General features: G+C 44.1%; 1 protein-coding gene across 2 annotated transcripts in view; it reads left to right on the top strand.

Moving 5' to 3' along the window:
• The window catches only part of LOC147119992 (partitioning defective 3 homolog B-like), a 1,739,115-nt gene that overhangs the window by 975,670 nt on the left and 741,788 nt on the right, over window positions 1-21,657 (top strand). For both annotated transcript variants that reach the window (XM_085985464.1, XM_085985463.1), the window contains exon 10: window positions 3,553-3,681. In XM_085985464.1, coding sequence (XP_085841590.1) covers window positions 3,553-3,681 — 129 coding nt within the window. The remainder of the gene's footprint in view (window positions 1-3,552; window positions 3,682-21,657) is intronic.

Here is a 21,657-nt window from a genome sequence, read left to right as displayed (position 1 = left end):
ACATTTCAAAAATACTTCATTGGCTATGAAGCACTTTGGGATGTCCTGAGGTCATGGAAGTCGTTATATAAATGCAAGTCTTTCTTTCTTTATACATGCACACTTTCCAGGGAAAGGCATTAGATTGACCTTAGACCCTGTCTTCATTATTACTCCTTCAGCAAGGACGGTGATCAGAACTGAAAGTCTCGCACTTTATTTCTGCTATCATCACCACAAACCTGTGCTGAGCTCCTGATCTTAATCTGCACCAAGCAGATGGATGCAAAGTGGAGTCTGTGACATGCCCCATGGCCGGGTTGATGGGGCCGTTCTACCTGGGTGGTGCCTCACGCCCCACGCCACTGAGCCAAAAGGGCACTGGCTAAAGCTTGAGGGCTTGACAATAGAAGCACAAGTCTGGGCTGAACTGAAGAAGCAGGGGGATTATTTATACAGCTGGTCTTGTCACGTCGTCTGCCTGCTTAATGTTCTGCCATATTTTTACAGGCCTTTCATGCCATTCACACACTGGGTGTTCATTTTTGTTCTATTGCAAAAAAAAATTTGGAAACCTTTAATCCAAAATCCATTGGGAATTTTTGTATGAGGAGAATCTTGAGACTGAGATGTCTAAAGCTTGCTAAGAAAAGTATTTGTCAAGAGGGTAAAATATCGGTCAAATTAGTAGTCTCAGTGTTCTTGTCATCGTATTACCAAAATTATATATCTTCCCCTGTTGTCCAAAGCATGCTCAGTGTACTCATGACTGTCATCACTATGTCAGCAGTAGAATTAAAATGCTCCATGTGTGACAGAAAGTTGAGCATCAGTCTACTAGGAAGGAGTGACCTGCAATTTAATCCAGGCTGAAATGGAGGTTGAGGTGAGGCTCTATGGAGGATATGCATTGCTCAGGAAATGAGAGTTATCAGATTTGGGTTTTTTTTCAGCACGTCGCTCTCAGTTCAGTGTCTTCCTTATAATTGTTTTTAAAGACAGGATAACTGGACACAATGCTCGATATGTATTTAAAGGAATCCCTTTGTTGGAGTTAGTGTGGCTTGGTTAGAATTGGGGGTGAACTATAACCTGAGGGTTGGCAATGTTTTTTTTAATGTATTATAGTGTTGTGGGCATTGCTGGCAAGGCTGATATTTATTGCCCATTCCTAGCTTTCCCGAGAAGGTGGTGGCGGGACTTCTTCTTGAACCGCAGCAGTCCTCCTGGCGATTCTTGTTACTCTTTGTAGCGGTTTGATACAATTCAGTGGCTCGCTAGGCCAGGCCGGAGGGGAGTTAAGAGTCAACCATGTTGGTGTTGGACTGGAATCTCATATAGGCCAGATCGGGTAAGGAAGGCAAGTTAGGCAAGTTTCTTCCCTAAAGGACATTAGTGAAGCAGTTGGGTTTTTACGACAGTCCGACCGCTTCATGGTCACTTTTATTGATGCAACTTTTATTTCCAGATTTGTTTAAACTGAATTCAAGTTCTCAAGCTGTCACCATTGAATCTGAACTCAAGTTCTCTGGATTATTAGTCCAGTAACATAACCACTACGCTATCGTACCTTTATTAACAGTATTTTGAAGCACTATATCGGAAATCAAAATAGTTGACCTTTATACATGAACTCAAATTTGAGAAACCATCGTATCAAATTGTTGAAGTGTTTCTTATACCCTAGCAGTTCTTGTAAGATCTGCCATTTTGAGTTGCCTTGTACTCCTTAATGCAGGTTATTAATAGAGCAGTTTCATAGCACACTAAGATGCATAGGTAAGGAGATCTTCCTTTTGTGACTTGTGTTGCTAGGTCTGAGTTAGTTGAAATGTGAATAATAGAGTGATTTCATAGTAGATGCTTGGGAACAAGTTGACTGCTCAGCCTCTCAGCTTAAGAAATGGTACAATTAGAGAAGAGATTAAAACAAATAAACCACCAAGGATGAAAGTTAATAATGGCCACAAAAAAATCAAATAATCTGGAAGTGACAGAACTGTTGAAGATCACAGTGATAAATACAGATGAGGCAGGCCATCTAGCTCCTCATCCCACATAAACCTGTGATTCTCCCAGCCCCCTTAACAGCATCGAACTTCTTGAATAACTCCAGAGATTTTGCTTCACCACCTGCCCAGGAGGCTGTTCCAAGTATTAATCACTCTTTTTGTGTGAAGACATCCTTTGTGACATTTTGTCTTATACCAGTTTGTACCTATGTCTCTTTGATCTGTAGTTGTGGTTTAACTTGAAATAATGCTCAGGATTAAGCTTAACTTATGCACATCTCATTCACTGCCTTCAGAGCTGAAGAGTCAAGTTTTCCTAACCTTTCCTCATAACTCAATCCTCTATATGAAGATGCAGCACTTGAAGGGGGAAGCAGTTGTCTAGTAGGAAATGTTAGATAGGGCGTCATCTTTTTCTAGTGGCTATTCAATAATGGTATGGGTGGTTTATTATCTGTAGAAGGTACATGATTTGGGGATTGGATCTACATAGAGAGCAACAAGAGGAAGAGATTGCGTTCCTTCACAGAAGGTTACACACCTTTAATTCCTTACTTGGTTAGAGAGATACTTATGTAATTTGCTAGTTTTCTGTTTGTTTTTCTATGCACATGAAATACACATCCAACCATTGTGTAATGTAACATGTTGGTGCACCAATGCACTGTGTGATGCACTCATCATCAGTCACTCACTGATGAGGAATGACTTCTATAAAATTGACCCAACCGCATCTGAATTTTCCACGTTTGTTTTCTGTAGCACATCTAATCCATTGAATGCTTAGTCATGGCTCAGTGGGTAGCACATTCGCTTCTGAGTCAGAAGGTTGTGGGCTCAAGTCCCACTCCAGAGACTTCAGCACAAACTCTAAGCTGACATTCCTGAGGGAGTGCTGCACTGTCAAAGGTGCCGTCTTTCGTATGAGACATTAAACTGAGGCCCCATCTGAACCTCTAAGGTGGACGTAAATGATCCCATTGCGCTAGTTCGAAGAAGAGCAGGGGAATTATCCCAGGTGTCCAGGCCAATATTTGTCTCTCAATCAACATCACTAAAACAGATTATCTGGTCATTAGCACATTGCTGTTTGTGGGAGCTTGCTGTGCCCAAATTGGCTGCCGTGTTTCTTACATTACAACAGTGACTACACTTCAAAAAGTACTTCATTGGCTGTAAAGCACTTTGGGACTTCCTGAGGTCGTGAAAGGTGCTATTGAAATGCAATTTTTTCTTTCTTTTAAAATCTACCTCTTTGACCAAGCTTTTGGTTATCTGGCCTAATATCTCCCTATGTGGCTTGGTGTCAAATTTTGTTTGATAACACGCCTGTGAAGCAACTTGGGACGTTGTACTACATTAAAGGTACTATATAAATGCAAATCTTTCTTTTTTCTTTAGTTTTAATTTTTTTTAATCCTTGCTCAAAAGGCAAAAGAAAACCACCTTAATCTGCATTAGTTGCATTTGACTTTCCTCAGGATGTGTTTTTCTTGTACTTATCTCTACTTTATTCCATTTGTAAGTGTTGTGTTTATTGCTGATGTTATTCTTCCAACAGGTGAATGGCATTGATATAATGGGGAAGGCTCAGGAGGAGCTGGTTGCCATGTTGCGCAGTACTAAACATGGAGAAACTGTTGCTCTCGTGGTTGCCCGTCAAGAAGATGTCTTCGTACCTCGAGAATTGGTAATATATATTCACTTTTTGTTTAAAAAGCGGGCGTTATGCATATATCACATGACTCATACAAGCAGTGTCAAGCACTTCTTCACACAAGGGGTAGTGGAAATCAGGAACTCTCTTCCCCCAAGAAGCTATTGAGTCTCGGTATATTGAAAATGTAAAAATTGAGAGTGCTAGATTTTTGTTCGGCAAGGGTATCAAGGATTATGGAACTAAGGCGAGTAAATGGAGTTAACTTAGAGATCATCCATGATCTAATTCAATGGCGGAACAGGCTGGAGGAGCTGAGTGGCCTATTCCTGTTCCTATGACTCAAATTGTAATGCTAGCTTTAAGATGTGCGCACGCGTGTGCCAGTATGTTTCATAGTATGTTTCTCAGCAGTGTGCTGTTGGAAAACACAGGCCACGTAGCATTGTGATCTAGAATCAGACAGTATACAGCATATAACGAATGTCCTATACCCTCGGCTCTCCCATTACTGTTATCTCTATGAATGTTTCACTTGGACCTGATATTCTTTACAGTACTCAGCCTGTCCATAATGGATAAAATGACTATATAATGTTAAGAATTCCAAATGTTTGATGATGGAGTTTCAGGAGGTAATTCAATCTCCGGGTTCTGCTGAAATTTTTAAATGACTTGAGCTTTGCTCTTGTGATTTATGACGTCACCTGAACTGCTGATCGAATTACTGCCTCGCAACTTATTACCAGACATTCCATTACCTTCTGCTTATTTCACCGTTTGACATGCAGTGCCTTGAATGCATTTCTAATAGTTTCATTATTAGAAAATATAGTATGTTATTTAGCATTGCCTCCAGATAAAGAGCTAAAAATACAGCGTGCACATTGAAAGCAAGGTACATTTAGATACAGTATCAAGGCAATCTTTCTCCCTTCCCTTTCTCTTTTCTTTTCACCCACTCTCCATTTTTATTTCTCTCTCTCGCTACTTTATCGCTCTAAACTTTTCTTTAATGCCTTTGGATTCTGAAGCAGCCCAGCAGGGTCCCTCCTGTTCTGTGGATGCTCTTGCCTGTTTGCTGAATCTCTGTCTTTATTCTTTTGCACTTTTTCTGTCCCTGGCGCGCGCTCTCTCTCTCTCTCTCTCTCTCTCACTCACCTCTCCTTACACGAACTTCAGATTCTCCCGTTCTGTTTCCAGGTTTTATTTGTGTGAACAGCAGATGCGGGTGACCTTATTCTGCACTAAATCCTGCACGAGGAAGGAAGGAAAGGATTTCCGACTTTTGTTTGGCTGTTTTTTTATTATCTCCTGCAGAGAGCATTTTAAAAAAAAGTCCCTGTCTCTCCCCATCCTCTTCATTGTTGGCCTCCCTCCTTAAAATTTATTGCAGAGCAATCACTTTTCCTGGCCACACGCTTATTGTGTTTGAAAGCCATTTTCTTTATTCTGCTCAGCTTTTGGCTAAATATGACTTAAAAAATATATATATATTGTGAAACTTCTTGTAGGCAGATGTTATGCTTGCCACAGAGCCATTTGAATTAATTTTTTTTGAGAATAAGGAGACAAGGTTTACTGCAGCTGCATTCAATAGTGCGAGGATAGAAGGAGTCCAGGAGCATGAAGGATGATGACATTTATTGTTGGTGCGAATGCTGGTTTTACTTCGTGCAGCAAGTCACTTCAGCTGGGCTGATCTGGTGTCCCTTCTTCCTACTGGGCCAAGAGCAGCGCTGGACTGAGACCTGGGAACAGATCTTCCAACAGTGTCTATATTAATTCAGCGTCCTCACAGTTGTGAGTCCTCCAAATAATTTCCTCATTTCATTTCCTTATAGCTTCAGGAAAGAGAATTTTAACATAGAAGTTAAAATTCATTTGGGCGGGGGTGGGGGGGGGGGGGGGAGTGGGGAGGAGAATGTGTGATACAGAGAATAAGCCCCTGAAAAATGAGTGGGGAGTTGGGGGGGCGGTCACATAATTTGGAAAATTTGGGAATTCTGTAGGGCTCAATCAAGAATATTTTCTTTTGGCGATACATTTTATGCAGGGTTTGGGGAGGACATGAAAAGCACAGTGGCTTAGTACACTATTATCCTTTCATCTTTGGAGCCTTTTTTAAATCCAGTCCAGACTTATGGGATGGAATTCTCTCTCCTGCATTTTGCATTAATGAGTCTGCACTTGCCTGTGTCGGTCTTATCACCCGATTTCAATATTAACACAACACTGGCCTGTTTTCAATCTATTGGTACCTCTCCACTGTCCAATGATCCTCGAGTAATGATTGCCAAAGTCTCAAACGACCTTCCTCGCCTCTCTGAACCCTTATCAACTTGTCTAGGACTTCCATATTATTTATATCAAAGTCATAAATTTTGCCTTGGTACCCTTGTATAGAAGCGAGAAGGATTTTGAATATCATTGGAGGAAATAGTTTGGAGGACTTCTGTATGTGAGGAGGCGGAATTAACTCAAACTCTCTTGAAGGTTGACACAGTCACTGAAATGCTCACTATAAGTGACCACATCTCTTTTGATTTTTGAGCTTCTTCACACTGTCGGACTCCTCCAAGCCATATCCAGTGCTAGCTGTTGGTGTAAATTCAACAGAGTCCAACTAAACAACATTTGTAACCATTTGGTTAAATTGAAACAATAGGGTTCTTTAAGCTTGCATTAAACTGATGTGACCTAAAAATATCAGCAGTTAAGTTCAATACTTTCATTTCAATTTTTTTGCAAGGCTGAACTTCGAAGTGTATAGTTCTAAAAATCCATGTACACAATGCAGAGGCTATTAACTGATCCTCCCCACCATTCTGTACTGGAAGAGTACTGATCTAAGAGGACGGTATGGGCCTTATTTGATTGGTATGGCATACACATTCAGTCTTTCAACTGCTTGATCCGCTGCTCTCAATTTTCAGTTCAGACTTTTGTGGAATTGTGGACAGCCTTCCTTCTGAAAATGACTTCCAACTATGGAGCAGTGTGCGAGGCAGCATAGTGAGGTTAGAGGCAGCACTTCTGTTATGGTCTGTTAATCATGCTCTCTTGTTTTTTTTTGATGGCCTGTTGTAAATGATCTCTGACGCTGCATGCACTGAATAGTTTTGAAACAGACGGTTTAATTAAGTGATAGAGTAGATAGGGAGAAACTGTTTCCACTTGCAGGAGGGTCGGCAACCAGAGGACACAGATTTAAGGTAATTGGCAAAAGAACCAGGGTGGAGATGAACATTTTTTTTATGCAGTGAGTTGTTATGATCTGGAATGCACTGCCTGAAAGGGTGGTGGAAGCAGATTCAATAGTAACTTTTAAAAGGGAATTAGATAAATATTAGGGCAGGAAAACTTTTGCAGGCAAGGCTATGGGGAAAGAACAAGGGAGTGGGCCTAATTGGATAGCTCTTTCAAATGTCTAGAGACATGCAGGGTAGGATAAAGAAAAAAAGGGAGGCGTATGACAGATACCGAGGGCTAAATACTCCAGAATCTTTAGAGGAGTACAGAAAGTGCAGGAGTGCAATTAAAAATGATATTAGGAAAGCAAAGGGAGAGCATGAAAAATTCTTGGCAAGTAAAATCAAGGCAAACCCAAAGACGTTTTATAAATATATTAAGAGTAAGAGGATAACTAAAGAAAGGGTGGGGCCTATTAGAGATCATGAGGGTAATCTGTGTGTGGAGGCGGGAGACGTCGGTAGGGTTCTTAATGAATACTTTGCGTCTGTTTTCACAAAGGAGAGGGGCGAAGCAGACATTGCTATCAGCGGGGAGGATTGTGAAATATTAGATGAAGTAAACATAGTGAGAGAGGAAGTATTGAGGGGTTTAGCAACTTTAAAAGTGGATAAATCCCCAGGCCCAGATGAAATGTATCCCAGGCTGTTAAGTGAAGCAAAAGAGGAAATAGCAGAGGCCCTGACCATCATTTTTCAATCCTCTCTGGCTTCAGGTGTGGTGCCGGAGGACTGGAGGACTGCTAATGTGGTACCCTTGTTTAAAAAGGGAGAAAAGGATAGACTGAGTAATTACAGGCCAGTCAGCCTAGCCTCGGTGGTGGGAAAATTATTGGAAAGAATCCTGAAGGGCAAGATAAATCTTCATTTAGAAAGACATGGATTATTCAAGGATAATCAGCACGGATTTGTTAAGGGAAGGTCGTGTCTGACAAACTTGATTGAATTTTTTGAGGAGGTAACAAGGAGGGTAGATGAGGGTAGTGCGTTTGATGTAGTGTATAGGGACTTTAGCAAGGCTTTTCATAAGGTTCCACATGGCAGACTGGTCACGAACTTAAAAGCCCATGGGATCCAGGGCAAAGTGTCAAGTTGGATTCAAAACTGGCTCGGAGACAGGAAGCAGAGGGTAATGGTTGACGGGTGTTTTTGTGACTGGAAGGCTGTTTCCAGTGGGGTTCCGCAGGGCTCAGTACTAGGTCCCTTCTTTTTGTGGTATATATCAACGATCTTGACTTGAATATAGGGGGTATGATTAAGAAGTTTGCAGATGATACTAAAATCGGCTGTGTGGTTGATACTGAAGAAGGAAGCTGTAGACTGCAGGAAAATATCAATAAATTGGTCAGGTGAGCAGAACAGTGGCAAATGGAATTCAATCTGGAGAAGTGTGAGGTAATGCATTTGGGGAGGGCTAACAAGGAAAGGGAATACACAGGGAATATAATGTTGGAAAGTGTGAGGTTATGCACTTTGGCAGAAAAAATCAAAGAGCAAGTTATTATCTAAATGGAGAGAAACTGCAAAGTGCTACAGTACAAAGGGATCTGGGGGTCCTGGTGCATGAAACACAGTTAGTATGCAGGTACAGCAGGTGATCAGGAAGGCCAATGGAATCTTGGCTTTTATTGCAAGGGGGATGGAGTATAAAAGCAGAGAAGTCTTGCTGCAGTTATACAGGGTACTGGTAAGGCCACACCTGGAATACTGCATACAGTTTTGGTTTCCATATTTAAGAAAAGATATACTTGCTCTCGAGGCAGCTCAGAGAAGGTTCACTCGGTTGATTCCGGAGATGAGGGGGTTGACTTATGAGGAAAGGTTGAGTAGGTTGGGCCTCTACTCATTGGAATTCGGAAGAATGAGAGGCGATCTTATCGAAACATATAAGATTGTGAGGGGGCTTGATCAGGTGGATGCAGTGAGGATGTTTCCACTGATGGGTGAGACTAGAACTAGGGGGCATAATCTTAGAATAAGGGGCTGCCCTTTCAAAACTGAGATGAGGAGAAACTTCTTCACTCAGAGGGTAGTAAATCTATAGAATTTGCTACCTCAGAGAGCTGTGGAAGCTGCGACATTAAATAAATTTAAAACGGAGATAGGCAGTTTCCTAGCTGATAAGGGAATAAGGGGTTACGGGGAGAGGGCAGGGAAGTGGACCTGAGTCTAAGTTCGGATCAGCCATGATCCTATTAAATGGCGGAGCAGGCCCGAGGGGCCGTATGGCCTACTCCTGCTCCTACTTCTTATGTTCTTATTAAATGGTAGAACACTTGAGTAGTGTAGAGGAACAAAGGGATCTTGGAGTGCATGTCCACAGATCCCTGAAGGTAGCAGGCCAAGTAGATAAGGTGGTTAAGAAGGCATATGGAATGCTTGCCTTTATTAGCTGTGGCATAGAATACAAGAGCAGGGGGGTTATGCTTCAACTGTATAAAACCTTAGTTAGGCCTCAGCTAGAATACTGTATGCAGTTCTGGTCACCACATTACAGGAAAGATGTGATTGCACTAGAGAGAGTACAGAGGAGATTTACAAGGATGTTGCTGGGAGTAGAGAATCTTAACTATGAGGGAAGACTGGATAGGCTGGGTCTGTTTTCCTTGGAACAGAGGAGGCTGAGGGGAGACCTTATTGAGGTGTATAAAATTATGAGGGGCATAGATAAAGTGGATAGAAAGGACCTATTTCCCTTAGCGGAGGGGTCAAAAACCAGGGGGCACAGATTTAAAGTAATTGGGGGAAGGTTTAGAGGGGATTTGAGGGGAGTTTTCTTCACCCAGAGGGTTGTGGGGGTCTCGAACTCACTGCCTGAAAGGGTGGTAGAGGCAGGAACCCTAACCACATTTAAAAAGTACTTGGATGTGCACTTGCGATGCTGTAACCTGCAGGGCTACGGATCAAGAGCTGGGAAGTGGGATTAGGCTGGATAGCTCTTTGTTGGCTGGCGCGGACACGATGGGCCTACTGGCCTCCTTCTGTGCTTAAGATTCTATTCTATCCTAAGAATTTCCTTCAGAACTGAGATTGATAGACTTTTGTTAGTCAAGTGTAATTAAGGGATATGGGACCAAGGTGGGTAGACATAGTTAAGATGCAGATCAGCCATGATCTATTTGAATGGAGGAACAGGCTTGAGGGACTGAATGGCCTACTCCTATTCCTGTAACAACAGTAACTTCACTTCAAAAGTACTTCACTGGCTGTAAAGCGCTTTGGACATCCTGAGGTTGTGAAAGGTATATTATAAATGAAGGGTCTATCTCTATCTCTGTCTATCTCTATCTCTCAAATCATAGAATGGTTACAGCATGGAAGAAGGCCATTTGGCCTGTCGAGCCCGTGCTGGCCCTCTGCAAGAGCACTTTAGCTAGTCCCACTCCCCCGCCCTTTCCCCGTAGCCTTGCAAACTATTTCCTTCAGGTACTTATCAAACTCCCTTTTGAAAGCCGTGATTGAGTCTGCCTCCACCATCCTTTCAGGCAGTGCATTCTAGATCCTAACCACTTGCTGCATAAAAAAGTTTTTCCTCACTGGTCCTGGAACTCGCTGCCGAAGGAAGTGGTGGAAGCGAAGACACTCGATTTGTTCAAGGGGAGACTGGATAGGCACTTGAGGGAAATAAACTTGCAGGGCTACGGAGATAGAGCAGGGGAATGGGACGGCCTGGATTGCTCTACAGAGAGCTGGCATGGACTGGATGGGCCGAATGGCCTCTTTCTTTGCTGTTATGACTCTGACTCATGTCGCCTTTGGTTCTTCTGCCAATCACCTTAAATCTGTGTCCTCTGGTTCTCGACCCTTCTGCCAATTGGAACAGTTTCCCTCTATCTACTCTGTCTAGACCCCTCATGATTTTGAACACCTCTATCAAATCTCCTCTCAATCTTCTCTGCTCTAAGGAGAACAACCCCAGCTTCTCCAGTCTATTCACGTAACTGAAGTCCCTCATCCCTGGAATCATTCTCGTAAATCTTTTCTGCACCCTCTCTAAGGCCTTCACATCCTTCCTAAAGTGCGGTGCCCAGAATTGGACACCATACTCCAGTTGAGGCTGAACCAGTGTTTTATACAGCTTCATCATAATTTCCACACTTTTGCACTCTATACCTCTACTCATGAAGCCCAGAATCCCATAAGCTTTTTTAACTGCTTTCTCAACCTGCCCTGCCACCTTCAACGATTTGTGCACATATACCCCCAGGTCTCTCTGTTCATGCACCCCCTTCAGGATTGTACTCTTTAGTTTAAACTTCCACCCTTCATTCTTACTACCAAAATGTATCACTTTGCACTTTTCTGCATTAAATTTCATCTGCCACGTGTCTGCCCATTTCACCAGCCTGTACATGTCTTCTTGAAGTCTTGTCACTATCCTCCTCACTGTTCACTATACTTCCAAGTTTTGTGTCATCTGCAGATTTTGAAATTGTGCCCTGTACATCCACATCCAAGTCATTAATATATATCAAGTAAAGCAGTGGTCCTAGAAACGACCTGTGTGGAACACCACTGTATACCTTCCTCCAGTCCGAAAAACAACCGTTCACCACTACTATCTGTTTCCAGTCACTTAGCCAATTCCGTATCCATGCTGCCACTGTCCCTTTTATTTCATGGGCTTCAACTTTGCTGGCAAGCCTATTATGTGGCACTTTGTCGAACGCTTTTTGGAAATCCATGTACACCACGTCAACCGCATTGCCCTCATCAACCTTTATCAAAAAACTCGATCAAGTTAGTTAAACACGATTTACCTTTAACAAATCCATGCTGGCTTTCCTTAATTAATCCACACTTGTCCAAGTGACTGTTAATTTTGTCCCTGATTATTGTTTCTAAAAGGTTCCCACTACCGAGGTTAAACTGATTGGCCTGTAGTTGCTGGGTTTATCTTTACACCCTTTTTTGAACAAGGGTATAACATTTGAAATTTTTCAGTCCTCTGGCATCACCCCCATATCTAAGGAGGATTGGAAAATTATGGCCAGTACCTCCGCGATTTCTTCCTTCACTTCCCTCAGCATCCTAGGATGTATTCCATCCGGTCCTGGTGACTTATCTACTTTAAGTACAGCCAGCCTTTCTAGTACCTCCTCTCATCAATTTTCATCCCATCCAGTAACTCCTCTTTCACTATGTCTATGGCAGCATCTTCTTCCTTGGTGAAGACAGATGCAAAGTACTCATTTAGCACCTCCGCCATACCCTTTGCCTCTATGCGTAGGTCTCCTTTTTGGCCCAAATTGGTCCCATCCCTCCTCTTACTACCCGTTTACTACTTATATGCCTATAGAAGACTTTTGAATTACCATTTATGTTAACTGCCATTCTATTCTCATACTCTCTCTTTGCCCCTCTTATTTTCTTCTTCACTTTTCCTCTGTGAACTTTCTATATTTAGCCTGATTCTCTGATGTATTCTCGACTTGACATCTGTCATACGTGCTCTTTTTCTGCTTCATCTTACTCTCTATCTCTTTCTTCATCCAGGGAGCTCTGAATTTAGTTGCCCTACCTTTTCCCCCTCGTGGGAATGTACCTCGACTGTACCCGAACTATTTCCTCTTTAAAGGCAGCCTATTATTACATTACAGTTTTGCCTGCCAGTCTTTTATTCCAATTTACCCGGACCAGATCCGTTCTCATCCCACAGGGCAGCACGGTGGCATAGTGGAGAGACCCGGGTTCGAATCCGGCCTCGGGCGACTGTCTGTGTGGAGTTTGCACATTCTCCCCGTGTTTGCGTGGGTTTTCTCCGGGTGCTCCGGTTTCCTCCCACAGTCCAAAGATGTGCGGGTTAGGTTGATTGGCTATGATAAATTGACCCTTAGTGTTAGGGGGATTAAATACGTGGGGTTACAGGGATAGGGTGGGATATGTGTTGGTGTAGGGGTTACGGGGATCGGGTGGGATATGTGTCGGTGCAGGCTCGATGGGCCGAAATGGCCTCTATCTGCACTGTGGGGTTTCTGTGATTTCTGTGATTCTGTGAAATTGGCCTTCGTCCAATTAAGTATTTTTACTCTCGATTGCTCCCTGTCCTTTTCCATAGCTAATCTAAACCTTATGATGCTATGATCACTGCTCCCTAAATGTTCCCCTACTGACACTTGCTCTACTTGAGCCACCTCATTCCCCAGAACCAGATCCAGCAAAGTTGGGCCAGAAACATACAGATCAAGTTCTCCTGAACACACTTCAGAAATTCTTCCCCTTCTCTGCCCTTTTCACTATTACTACCCCAGTCTATTTTAGAATAGTTGAAGTCACCCATTGTCATTACTCTATAGTTCTTGCATCTCTGTAATTTCTCTGAAAATTTGCTCCTCTATATCTATATTTTTCCCACTATTTGGTGGTCTATAGAATACACTTAATAGTGCAATGGCATCTCTATTATTTCTTAACTCTAGCCATATAGATTCTCTCTTTGACTCCTCCAGGACATCCTCTCTCTCCAGCACGGTAACATTCTCCTTAACCAATACTGCCACCCCACCTCCTATCTTTCCTTCCCTATTGTTGTGTATGTAATATGTGTGCTACTTTGAACCTATGGACAGGACTGCACTACTTGTAGGGCATAGTGATACGCAGTACCACTCCTGGCCATAGGGGTATAAATAGTACTGTGGGTACTGATCTCCCCTCAGTTCCCGCCTGTGGGCATGAAGTAAAGACCTACGTATAGTCCCTACCTCCAACCAGTAAAGACCTGTTTGAGTTATACGTTTAAGTCTTTGTGTTAATTGTTCAATACAATACACATACTTAACACTGGCGACGAGTCAGGTTCTTACCCTGCGGCAGTTGAAGAGAGGTTTCAAACATCACCACCCCACTAGAAGCGACAGGCTTTAGGACTCTGAAGCCTCCATCAGCGACTGAGCACTGGAGTGCAGCAGCCATCCTGACAGCTTCCAGTGACTGACAGAAGTCTTTCTGCAGTTTCCTTGTTCAACCTAGGTGGTGGGGTAAGCCGTGCAGCATTGGCTGCAAAGACAGGGCTGGGGAAGTTGGAGAAGATAAGGGCGATCGCAATCCCTGATAAGAGCCGCGGTGAAACGTGCGAGCGGGTAAGCCAGAGCCCGGGAGGGAGCAAGCAAGAGCCGCGCGAGCGGGTGAGCCAGAGGCCGGGAGCCGCTTCAAGTGCGAGGCGCAGCGCGGGCCAGCGATCGGGACCAAAGATAAGGGCCGCACTCGGACTGAAAGGCGCGGCGGCTGCAGAAGCTCAAGGTGCGAGAGCCGCGGTGCACAGCGCGGGCTATCGATCGCGGCAAAGATAAGGGCCGCACTCGGGGGCTGAAGGGAGACGGTGTCGGGGGACGGGTGAAGACCGCCAAGCGCGGGAAAACCGCCATTTTGTGGGCGGAGGACGACAGCAAGAGCGGGAAGCCGCCATCTTTGATAACAAGTAAAGAAAATAAAATCTGAGAAATTGCAAATCTACAATGCCTAAACACGGGAATATTAGCACCTTTGATAGTGACCTCGAAGATTGGGCCATATATGTTGAAAGAGTAAAAAATTATTGTAAGGCCAATAAAATTCGTGACCAAGATAAAGCTCTAACATTATTAAATTTAATGGGTGCGAAGACATACGGGCAATTGAAACACCTGTTATCACCAGATGAACCGGCGGATAAGACGTTCGATGAGATTGTTACTGTCCTGAAAGATCATCTAAACCCCACGCCGCTGATGCTAGCGGAACGATTTAAATTTTACGACAGAAGGCAGCTACAGCATGAAAGCAATGCTGAATATTTGCTGGAATTGCGTAAATTAGCGAAATATTGCCAGTTTGGAACGGGACTGACAGATGCACTACGAGACAAATTTGTGTGTGGTTTATTTAAACAGGATACACAAAAGCGACTGCTCGAGGAGAATGAGCTGACGCTTGAGAAGGCGGTCACTATGGCAGCAGCACACGAAGCCGCAGCGAGAGGCACGGCAGTAATGCAGCTACGGTCACCGGAGCTCAGTGCACACAAATTGGGTGTGAGTTCTGGCAAATGTTATCGTTGTGGAAAGACAACGCATGATCAGAACCAGTGTTGGTTTAAAAACCAAGAATGTAGAACTTGTGGTAGGCTTGGACATATAGCTAGAGTATGCAGGTCAGGGAAGAAGACCAGCAACAAGAAGTCACCGCAAGGAAAATACGCAAAGGTACACAAGGTGACCGAACAGGAGTCCGATTCAGATGCTAGCAGTAATGAACTGGCTAGCTTAAGCTGTAATGAACTGGCTAGCTTAAGAGTACTCAACGCTGGTAAGGGTGCAGACCTCCAGACAATTTGGGTCACTCTTCAGATAGAAGGAGTCCAAGTAAAACTGGAATTGGACACTGGATCGGCATTGACGGTCATAAATAAGAAAGATTACGGAAAGTTATTCCAACATATTCCCCTACAGGATATGGGGATTATATTGAAAACATACACGGGGCAAAGAGTGTACCCCATCGGGAAAATAGAGGTTGCAGTGGTCCACAAGGGCGAAGACAGTCAAATAATGGACTTATATGTGATATCTGAAGGAGGTTCTCCACTACTAGGACGGGAGTGGATTAGGAAAATGAATATGGACTGGCATTTCCTACAAACAATAACGAGTGAGAACTCGGTGAAGATAGTCGGCCCAGACTCTGGAACGGATGATGGTAAGCCCAACTCAGGTGCAAAAGACAAAGTTTCAGCACAGAATTCCACTGAGCAACAACAACATAGTTTAACTGTGGATTCTGAGTCTGGCAAGTCTACTGATGTGCCCATTTCTGAGGGACACCGGGCTCGAACTCAACTCCATTTCAAACTACAACAGCAATTAGAACAAATGCTTCGCCGTTTTGAGCAAGAGTTGAATGCAATGAAAGAGTTCTTTGATATAGAGTTGGAGAATCTGGAAAGACAACAGAAGCAGCTGATGGAGAAAATGGAGCAGGAGCACACAAAACGTCTGATGTCAGAGGAGTTAACGGTCAGCCAACTCCTGCATATGCTGAAGGACAGGACTCTGAAATGGGAAAAACTTGAACACGAACTTCAATATTCAAACGAAAGGGGTTCGCAGCTCTCAAAGGTTATTGGAAGAGCTGAGGTGGTAACACAGACTGAGATGACTGCAACAGAGCAGCCCTTGGATGCCAAAAGTACGCTGACTCACGTCAACGTAGAACAACAGACCGCTGAAACAGCTGCTCCGGTAGAGGGATTGAATAGTCCGATCAATCAATCTCCAAAAGAAGTTGAAGTAGTAAAATCTCAAATGAGGTCATTAGTAAACGACTTGCTGAAAGCCCAGAAAAAGCTGGATGAAGAGGTACGCATGAAGAAGTCTCTTCAGAAAAGATGTCTGGACTTGGAACAAAAGCTGAGTATGGAGGAAATAGAAGACCCTCTCGCTGGCCTAGATCAGGACGACACCGAATATTACTATGTCCTGTCCTGCCCAACTTGTAACTTCGACTCCCACCATACAGAAATCATGGAGGAGCACCGAAAGTCTACGGAACATCGGGAGAAGGTGGCTCTACTACGGAAAAAGGAGGAAGAGAAGGAGGAACTGCGCATGCAGCTGGCAGCTGACAGTGGAGCCCAGAGAGTCTCCAAGAAGCAGAAAAGGAAAAGTCGAAACAGAAGATGACCCATCTGAACCATTATTACCTCTACCAGATCACACACGTGGTCCCTCCGAACGGAGCCAATTCAGTTCGGAAGTTCAAACTGTTAAATCCATGGAAGGACTATTGAATGAGTCACTCCAGCAACGTGAACCGACTACACCACAGAGATTGAATCTGTGAACTGTTTTCCGCAGAGACTGAATCTGTGATCTGTTTTGACATGAAGTTATCTATGTATCTATGTTATTCTGTTATGTAAACCTGAAGTTATATATGTATATATGTTATTACGTTATGTTAAATGGGGAGATGACTGTAAAGCTAGGAAGGGAGGAATGTTGTGTATGTAATATGTGTGCTACTTTGAACCTATGGACAGGACTGCACTACTTGTAGGGCGTAGTGATACGCAGTACCACTCCTGGCCATAGGGGTATAAATAGTACTGTGGGTACTGATCTCCCCTCAGTTCCCGCCTGTGGGCATGAAGTAAAGACCTATGTATAGTCCCTACCTCCAACCAGTAAAGACCTGTTTGAGTTATACGTTTAAGTCTTTGTGTTAATTGTTCAATACAATACACATACTTAACACCTATCTTTCCTGAACACCTTATATCCAGGAATATTTAATACCCAAACCTGCCCTTTTTTGAGCTAGGTTTCGTTATTGCCATGACATCATATTCCCATGTGGCTATTTGTGCCTGCAGCTCACCAACCTTATTTACTATGCTTTGTGCGTTCACATACATACACTGTATACCTATCTTAAACCATCCTGTGCTCTCTTAATCTGACCCCACCTAATACCTTACTATTTCTTACTTTAGTGCTATCCGTCTGTCCCAATCCTTTGTGCCTTTTGTTTCTCCTTTCTAATGCTACAACCTGGGGCCCATCCTCCTGCCAACTTTGTTTAAACCCTTCCCAACAGCACTAGCAAACCTCCCTTCAATGATATTGGTATCGCTCTCTGTCTGTCTGTCTGCCTGTTTCTCTCTCTCTCTCTCTGTCTTATCTTCTATTGACCTTATACACTTGTGGTATAACATAGGTTCATACCAGTGATTCCACAAATGGGACAGTTTCCAATATCAACTGCAATATTCATGAGAAGTGCCAGAAAATTTGAGGCTCAACCCAAGGCACTCTGTATAGCTCCTAGCAACCAGATGCATAGGTGGAGGGCTGCAAACAAAAAGGCAAACTCATTCTTGGCTGGGGATGATGAATGGGCAGGGTTACGTAGAGGTGTGAAAATGGTAAATACCTTTATCCTTTCGCTCCACCCGAACTTTCTACTGTCATCTCCCTTCCCTTAAACCAATGATTTATGCCGGAGAATGGCACTGGCAGCCGTCTGGTATCTTGTCCTAGTGGCCAATCTACATGTGCGACCCTAGATAAAGCGCGGCATGCAATTTGATCATGGAGGTCATCACATTGGCGCTTCATTCTACCCCCTTGTGTGTCCAGATATACAGACTTACACAGCAGGGGTTACTGGATGGTGATCGGGAGTTGAAACTCTTACTTTCCATGTTCCTTAACCCTGGAATGCTGACTAACTTTTGCTTGGCAGAGGTCAGTTAATGCAACACAGCCAACAACAACAACGTGTATTTATATAGCGCCTTTAGTGTAGTGAAACATCTCTAGGCGTTTCACAGGAGTATTATAAGCCCAAGGATTGAAAATGATGTCTCCTGATTTGTATATTTCTTCACCACACCATGCAGTGCATTTACATGTATGGAAAAAATAACCTTTATTTAAAATAAAACACTGAAGCTTACCCAAATCCTGGGAGCATTTGAAGGCACAGACACTCTGTTCTTGTGGCACATGTGCGCGTCCTCAGTGGTGTAGGGTGGGAGGGGGGCCTGCAATATATATCTAGTTTATCACTCAAGTGATGTCATTCAAGGTTGGCCCAAATTACATTGGGTTCTGCAACCATCATTCTGCTATCCACACCTGCTGATGTGTCAAAGACTGCTTTGTTCGATGATGTCCTGCAATAGCAGAGGGTTGGTCAGTTGATATTTGGCTGGCAGGAGTGTGCCATCTGTGTGTGAGCACCCATAAACCCTGGGTGGTAGGTAGGGTGTGATGGTAGGGATGGGATAAGTGGGAGGCAGGGCTGCAGTGGTATATGTGTAGCTGATAGAGCTGTTTTATAGCATGTGGCTCCATTTTTTTATATGTTTCTGGTGCTGACTGCAGAGACTCGAGCTGAAGTTCACTGGGAGCTATTGTGAAAGATTTCTGTTTTTGGTTTTGGAATCTGACCTGGTCAAGCTGACCACTTGACCACTTAATACCACATGGAACTCTAGTGCATTCCTGATTTTCATTTCTCCACCATTGACGGCCGTGCCTTCAGCTGCCTAGGCCCTAACCTCTTGAATTCCCTCCCTAAACCTCTCCACCTCTCTACTTCTCCTCCTTTTAAGACGCTCCTTAAAACCTACCTCTTTGACCAAGCCTTTGGTCACCTGTCCTGATATCTCCTTTTGTGGCTCGGTGTCAAATTTTCTTTGATAACACTCCTGTGAAGCGCCTTGGGATGTTTTACTAAAGGCACTATATAAATACAAGTTATCATTGAACTGTACCATCACATACCTACACTCTGTGCATTCATCCCCTTCTGCTTCATTGTTTTAGGCAGTCCCTCGGAACCGAGGATGACTTGCTTCCACATTAAAAATGAGTTCGCAGGTGACTGATGAGTCCAATGCTGGACCTACAGTCTCTGTCACAGGTGGGGCAGACGGTGGTTGAAGGGGTGGGTGAGTGGGGTGCTTGGGTTGACGTGCGCTCCTTGCGCTGCCTGCGCTTGGCTTCCGCTTGCTCCCGGCGAAGAGACTCGAGGTGTTCGGCGCCTTCCCTGATGCTTCTCCTCCACTTTGTGTGGTCTTGGGCCAGGGATTCCTAGATGTCGGTAGGGTTGTTACACTTTTTCAAGGAGGCTTTGAGGGTGTCCTTGAAGCGTTTCCTCTGCCCACCTGGGACACTCTTGCCGTGCTGGAGCTCCGAATAGAGCGCTTTTTTTGGGAGTCTCGTATCGGGCATGCGGACAATGTGACCCGTCCATCAGAGCTGATTGAGCGTGGTCAGAGCTTCGATGCTGGGGATGTTGGCCTGAGCAAGAACACTGACGTTGGTGCGCCTATCCTGCCAATGGATTTGCAGGATCTTGCGGAGGCAGCGTTGGTGGTACCTCTCCAGTGCTTTGAGGTGCCTGCTGTACATGGTCCATGTCTCTGAGGCATACAGCAGGGCAGGTATCACTGCTGCCCTGTAGACCATGAGCTTAGTGCCGGGTTTGAGGTCCTGGTCTTCAAACACTCTCTTCCTCAGGCGACCGAAGGCTGCACTGGCACACTGAAGGCGGTGTTGGACTTCGTCATTGACGTCTGCCCTTGTTGACAGTAGGCTCCCGAGGTATGGAAAGTGGTCCACGTTGTCCAAGGCCTTGTCGTGGATTTTGATAATCGGGGGGCAGCACTGTGTGGCGGGGGCAGGTTGGTAGAGGACCTTTGTCTTACGGATGTTTAGTGTAAGGCCCATGCTCTTGTATGCTTCGGTGAAGGTGTTTACGATGGTTTGGAGTTCGACCTCTGAGTGAGCGCAGATGCAAGCATCGTCTGCATACTGTAATTCGATGACAGAGGATGGGACGACCCTGGATCTGGACTGGAGGCGACGGAGGTTGAACAGTTTCCCGTTTGTTCTGTAAATTAGCTCCACTCCAGTGGGGAGCTTACTGAGGGTGAGATGGAGCATTGCAGCAAGGAAGATTGAGAAGAGTGTTGGTGCGATGACACAGCCTTACTTGACCCCGGTTCGTACGTGAATTGGGTCTGTGGTGGAACTGTTGGTCAGGATCACGGCTTGCATGTCATCGTGAAGCAGGCGGAGGATAGTGACAAACGATTGAGGGCAGCCGAATTTGAGGAGGACACTCCATAATCCCTCACGGTTGACAGTGTCGAAGGCCTTTGTGAGATCGAAGAAGGCCATGTACAGTGGTTGGTGCTGTTCCCTGCATTTCTCTTGTATTTGACGTGCGGTGAAGATCATGTCCATTGTGCCCCTTAGTGGGCGGAATCCACATTGCGACTCTGGGAGGAGCTCTTCAGCCACTGGGAGAAGGCGATTGAGGAGGATTCTTGTGATGACTTTCCCTGTGGCAGATAGCAGGGAAACTCCTCTGTAATTACCGCAATTGGACTTGTCACCTTTCTTGAAGATGGTCACAATTACGGCGTCTCTGAGATCCCCTGGCATGCCATTGGACTCATATGCTCTATTATAAAACTCTTCATCATTATACGTGCGCAACTTTTCTTGATGCAGTCGCTGCATTTATTTATGACGATATGCAACTTCTTTTATCTTTCACTCGTAATTAGTAACTACTGAGAAGTAAAGATGGTGCATGTCTTTCTTGTGATGTAGAAACTTTCATGATTTGTTGTGTTTTTTTTAAGTTTTGTCAGTTTTAGATAGAACAGTTGTAACTATTATTTCTGTGTATTTGCTTGAGAGAGAATTTTATTTTCCATGAATGAGTAATCCTTGTGTTTTTAAAAACAAACCATTGAGGAGTAAAAGAACCTGACAATTCAGCTTCATCATGCTTACATTTACAGATTAATAACTTAGGGCACCTTTTGCGCTCGTGCCATTTTAACTCTGTGTGTGTGTTAACTCAGTTTCCTCACAATGTCGGTCTCTCTTCCATCCAGTTCCTCCCCCATTCCCGTTTATCTTCTTGAAGGCTGCTATTTAAATCGTGAGATGAGCCAAAAGAAAATTAAGTCTATAGAAACAGATCAAAACAAAGAAGAGGATATTAAGTTAATCCCACTTCTTTGTAACTGATGCTAAAGGGATTCTGAGGGCACACAAGGGCTTTTTAATGCTTTGCTTTCTCAAACACATTGTGTGGGGTGGGCCATTAAAGAGTAATTAATTACCACTTTCCTGAGCTGAAGAATTATCACTGACAGCCATAAAACAAAAGCCTTTCGTTCAATAGTCCTCTTGTCAGCCAAAGGAAAGGAACAGCGCTGCGTTAATGAGAGGGAAGGCAGCAGCATTCCCCC

Source organism: Somniosus microcephalus, chromosome 4, assembly GCF_052327205.1.
Source record: "Somniosus microcephalus isolate GS21.2 chromosome 4, FLI_Smic_1.0, whole genome shotgun sequence".
Classification (NCBI taxonomy): domain Eukaryota; kingdom Metazoa; phylum Chordata; class Chondrichthyes; order Squaliformes; family Somniosidae; genus Somniosus; species Somniosus microcephalus.
The sequence above is the reverse complement of the archived record's forward strand: the minus strand, read 5'-3'. Positions and strand labels throughout refer to the sequence as shown.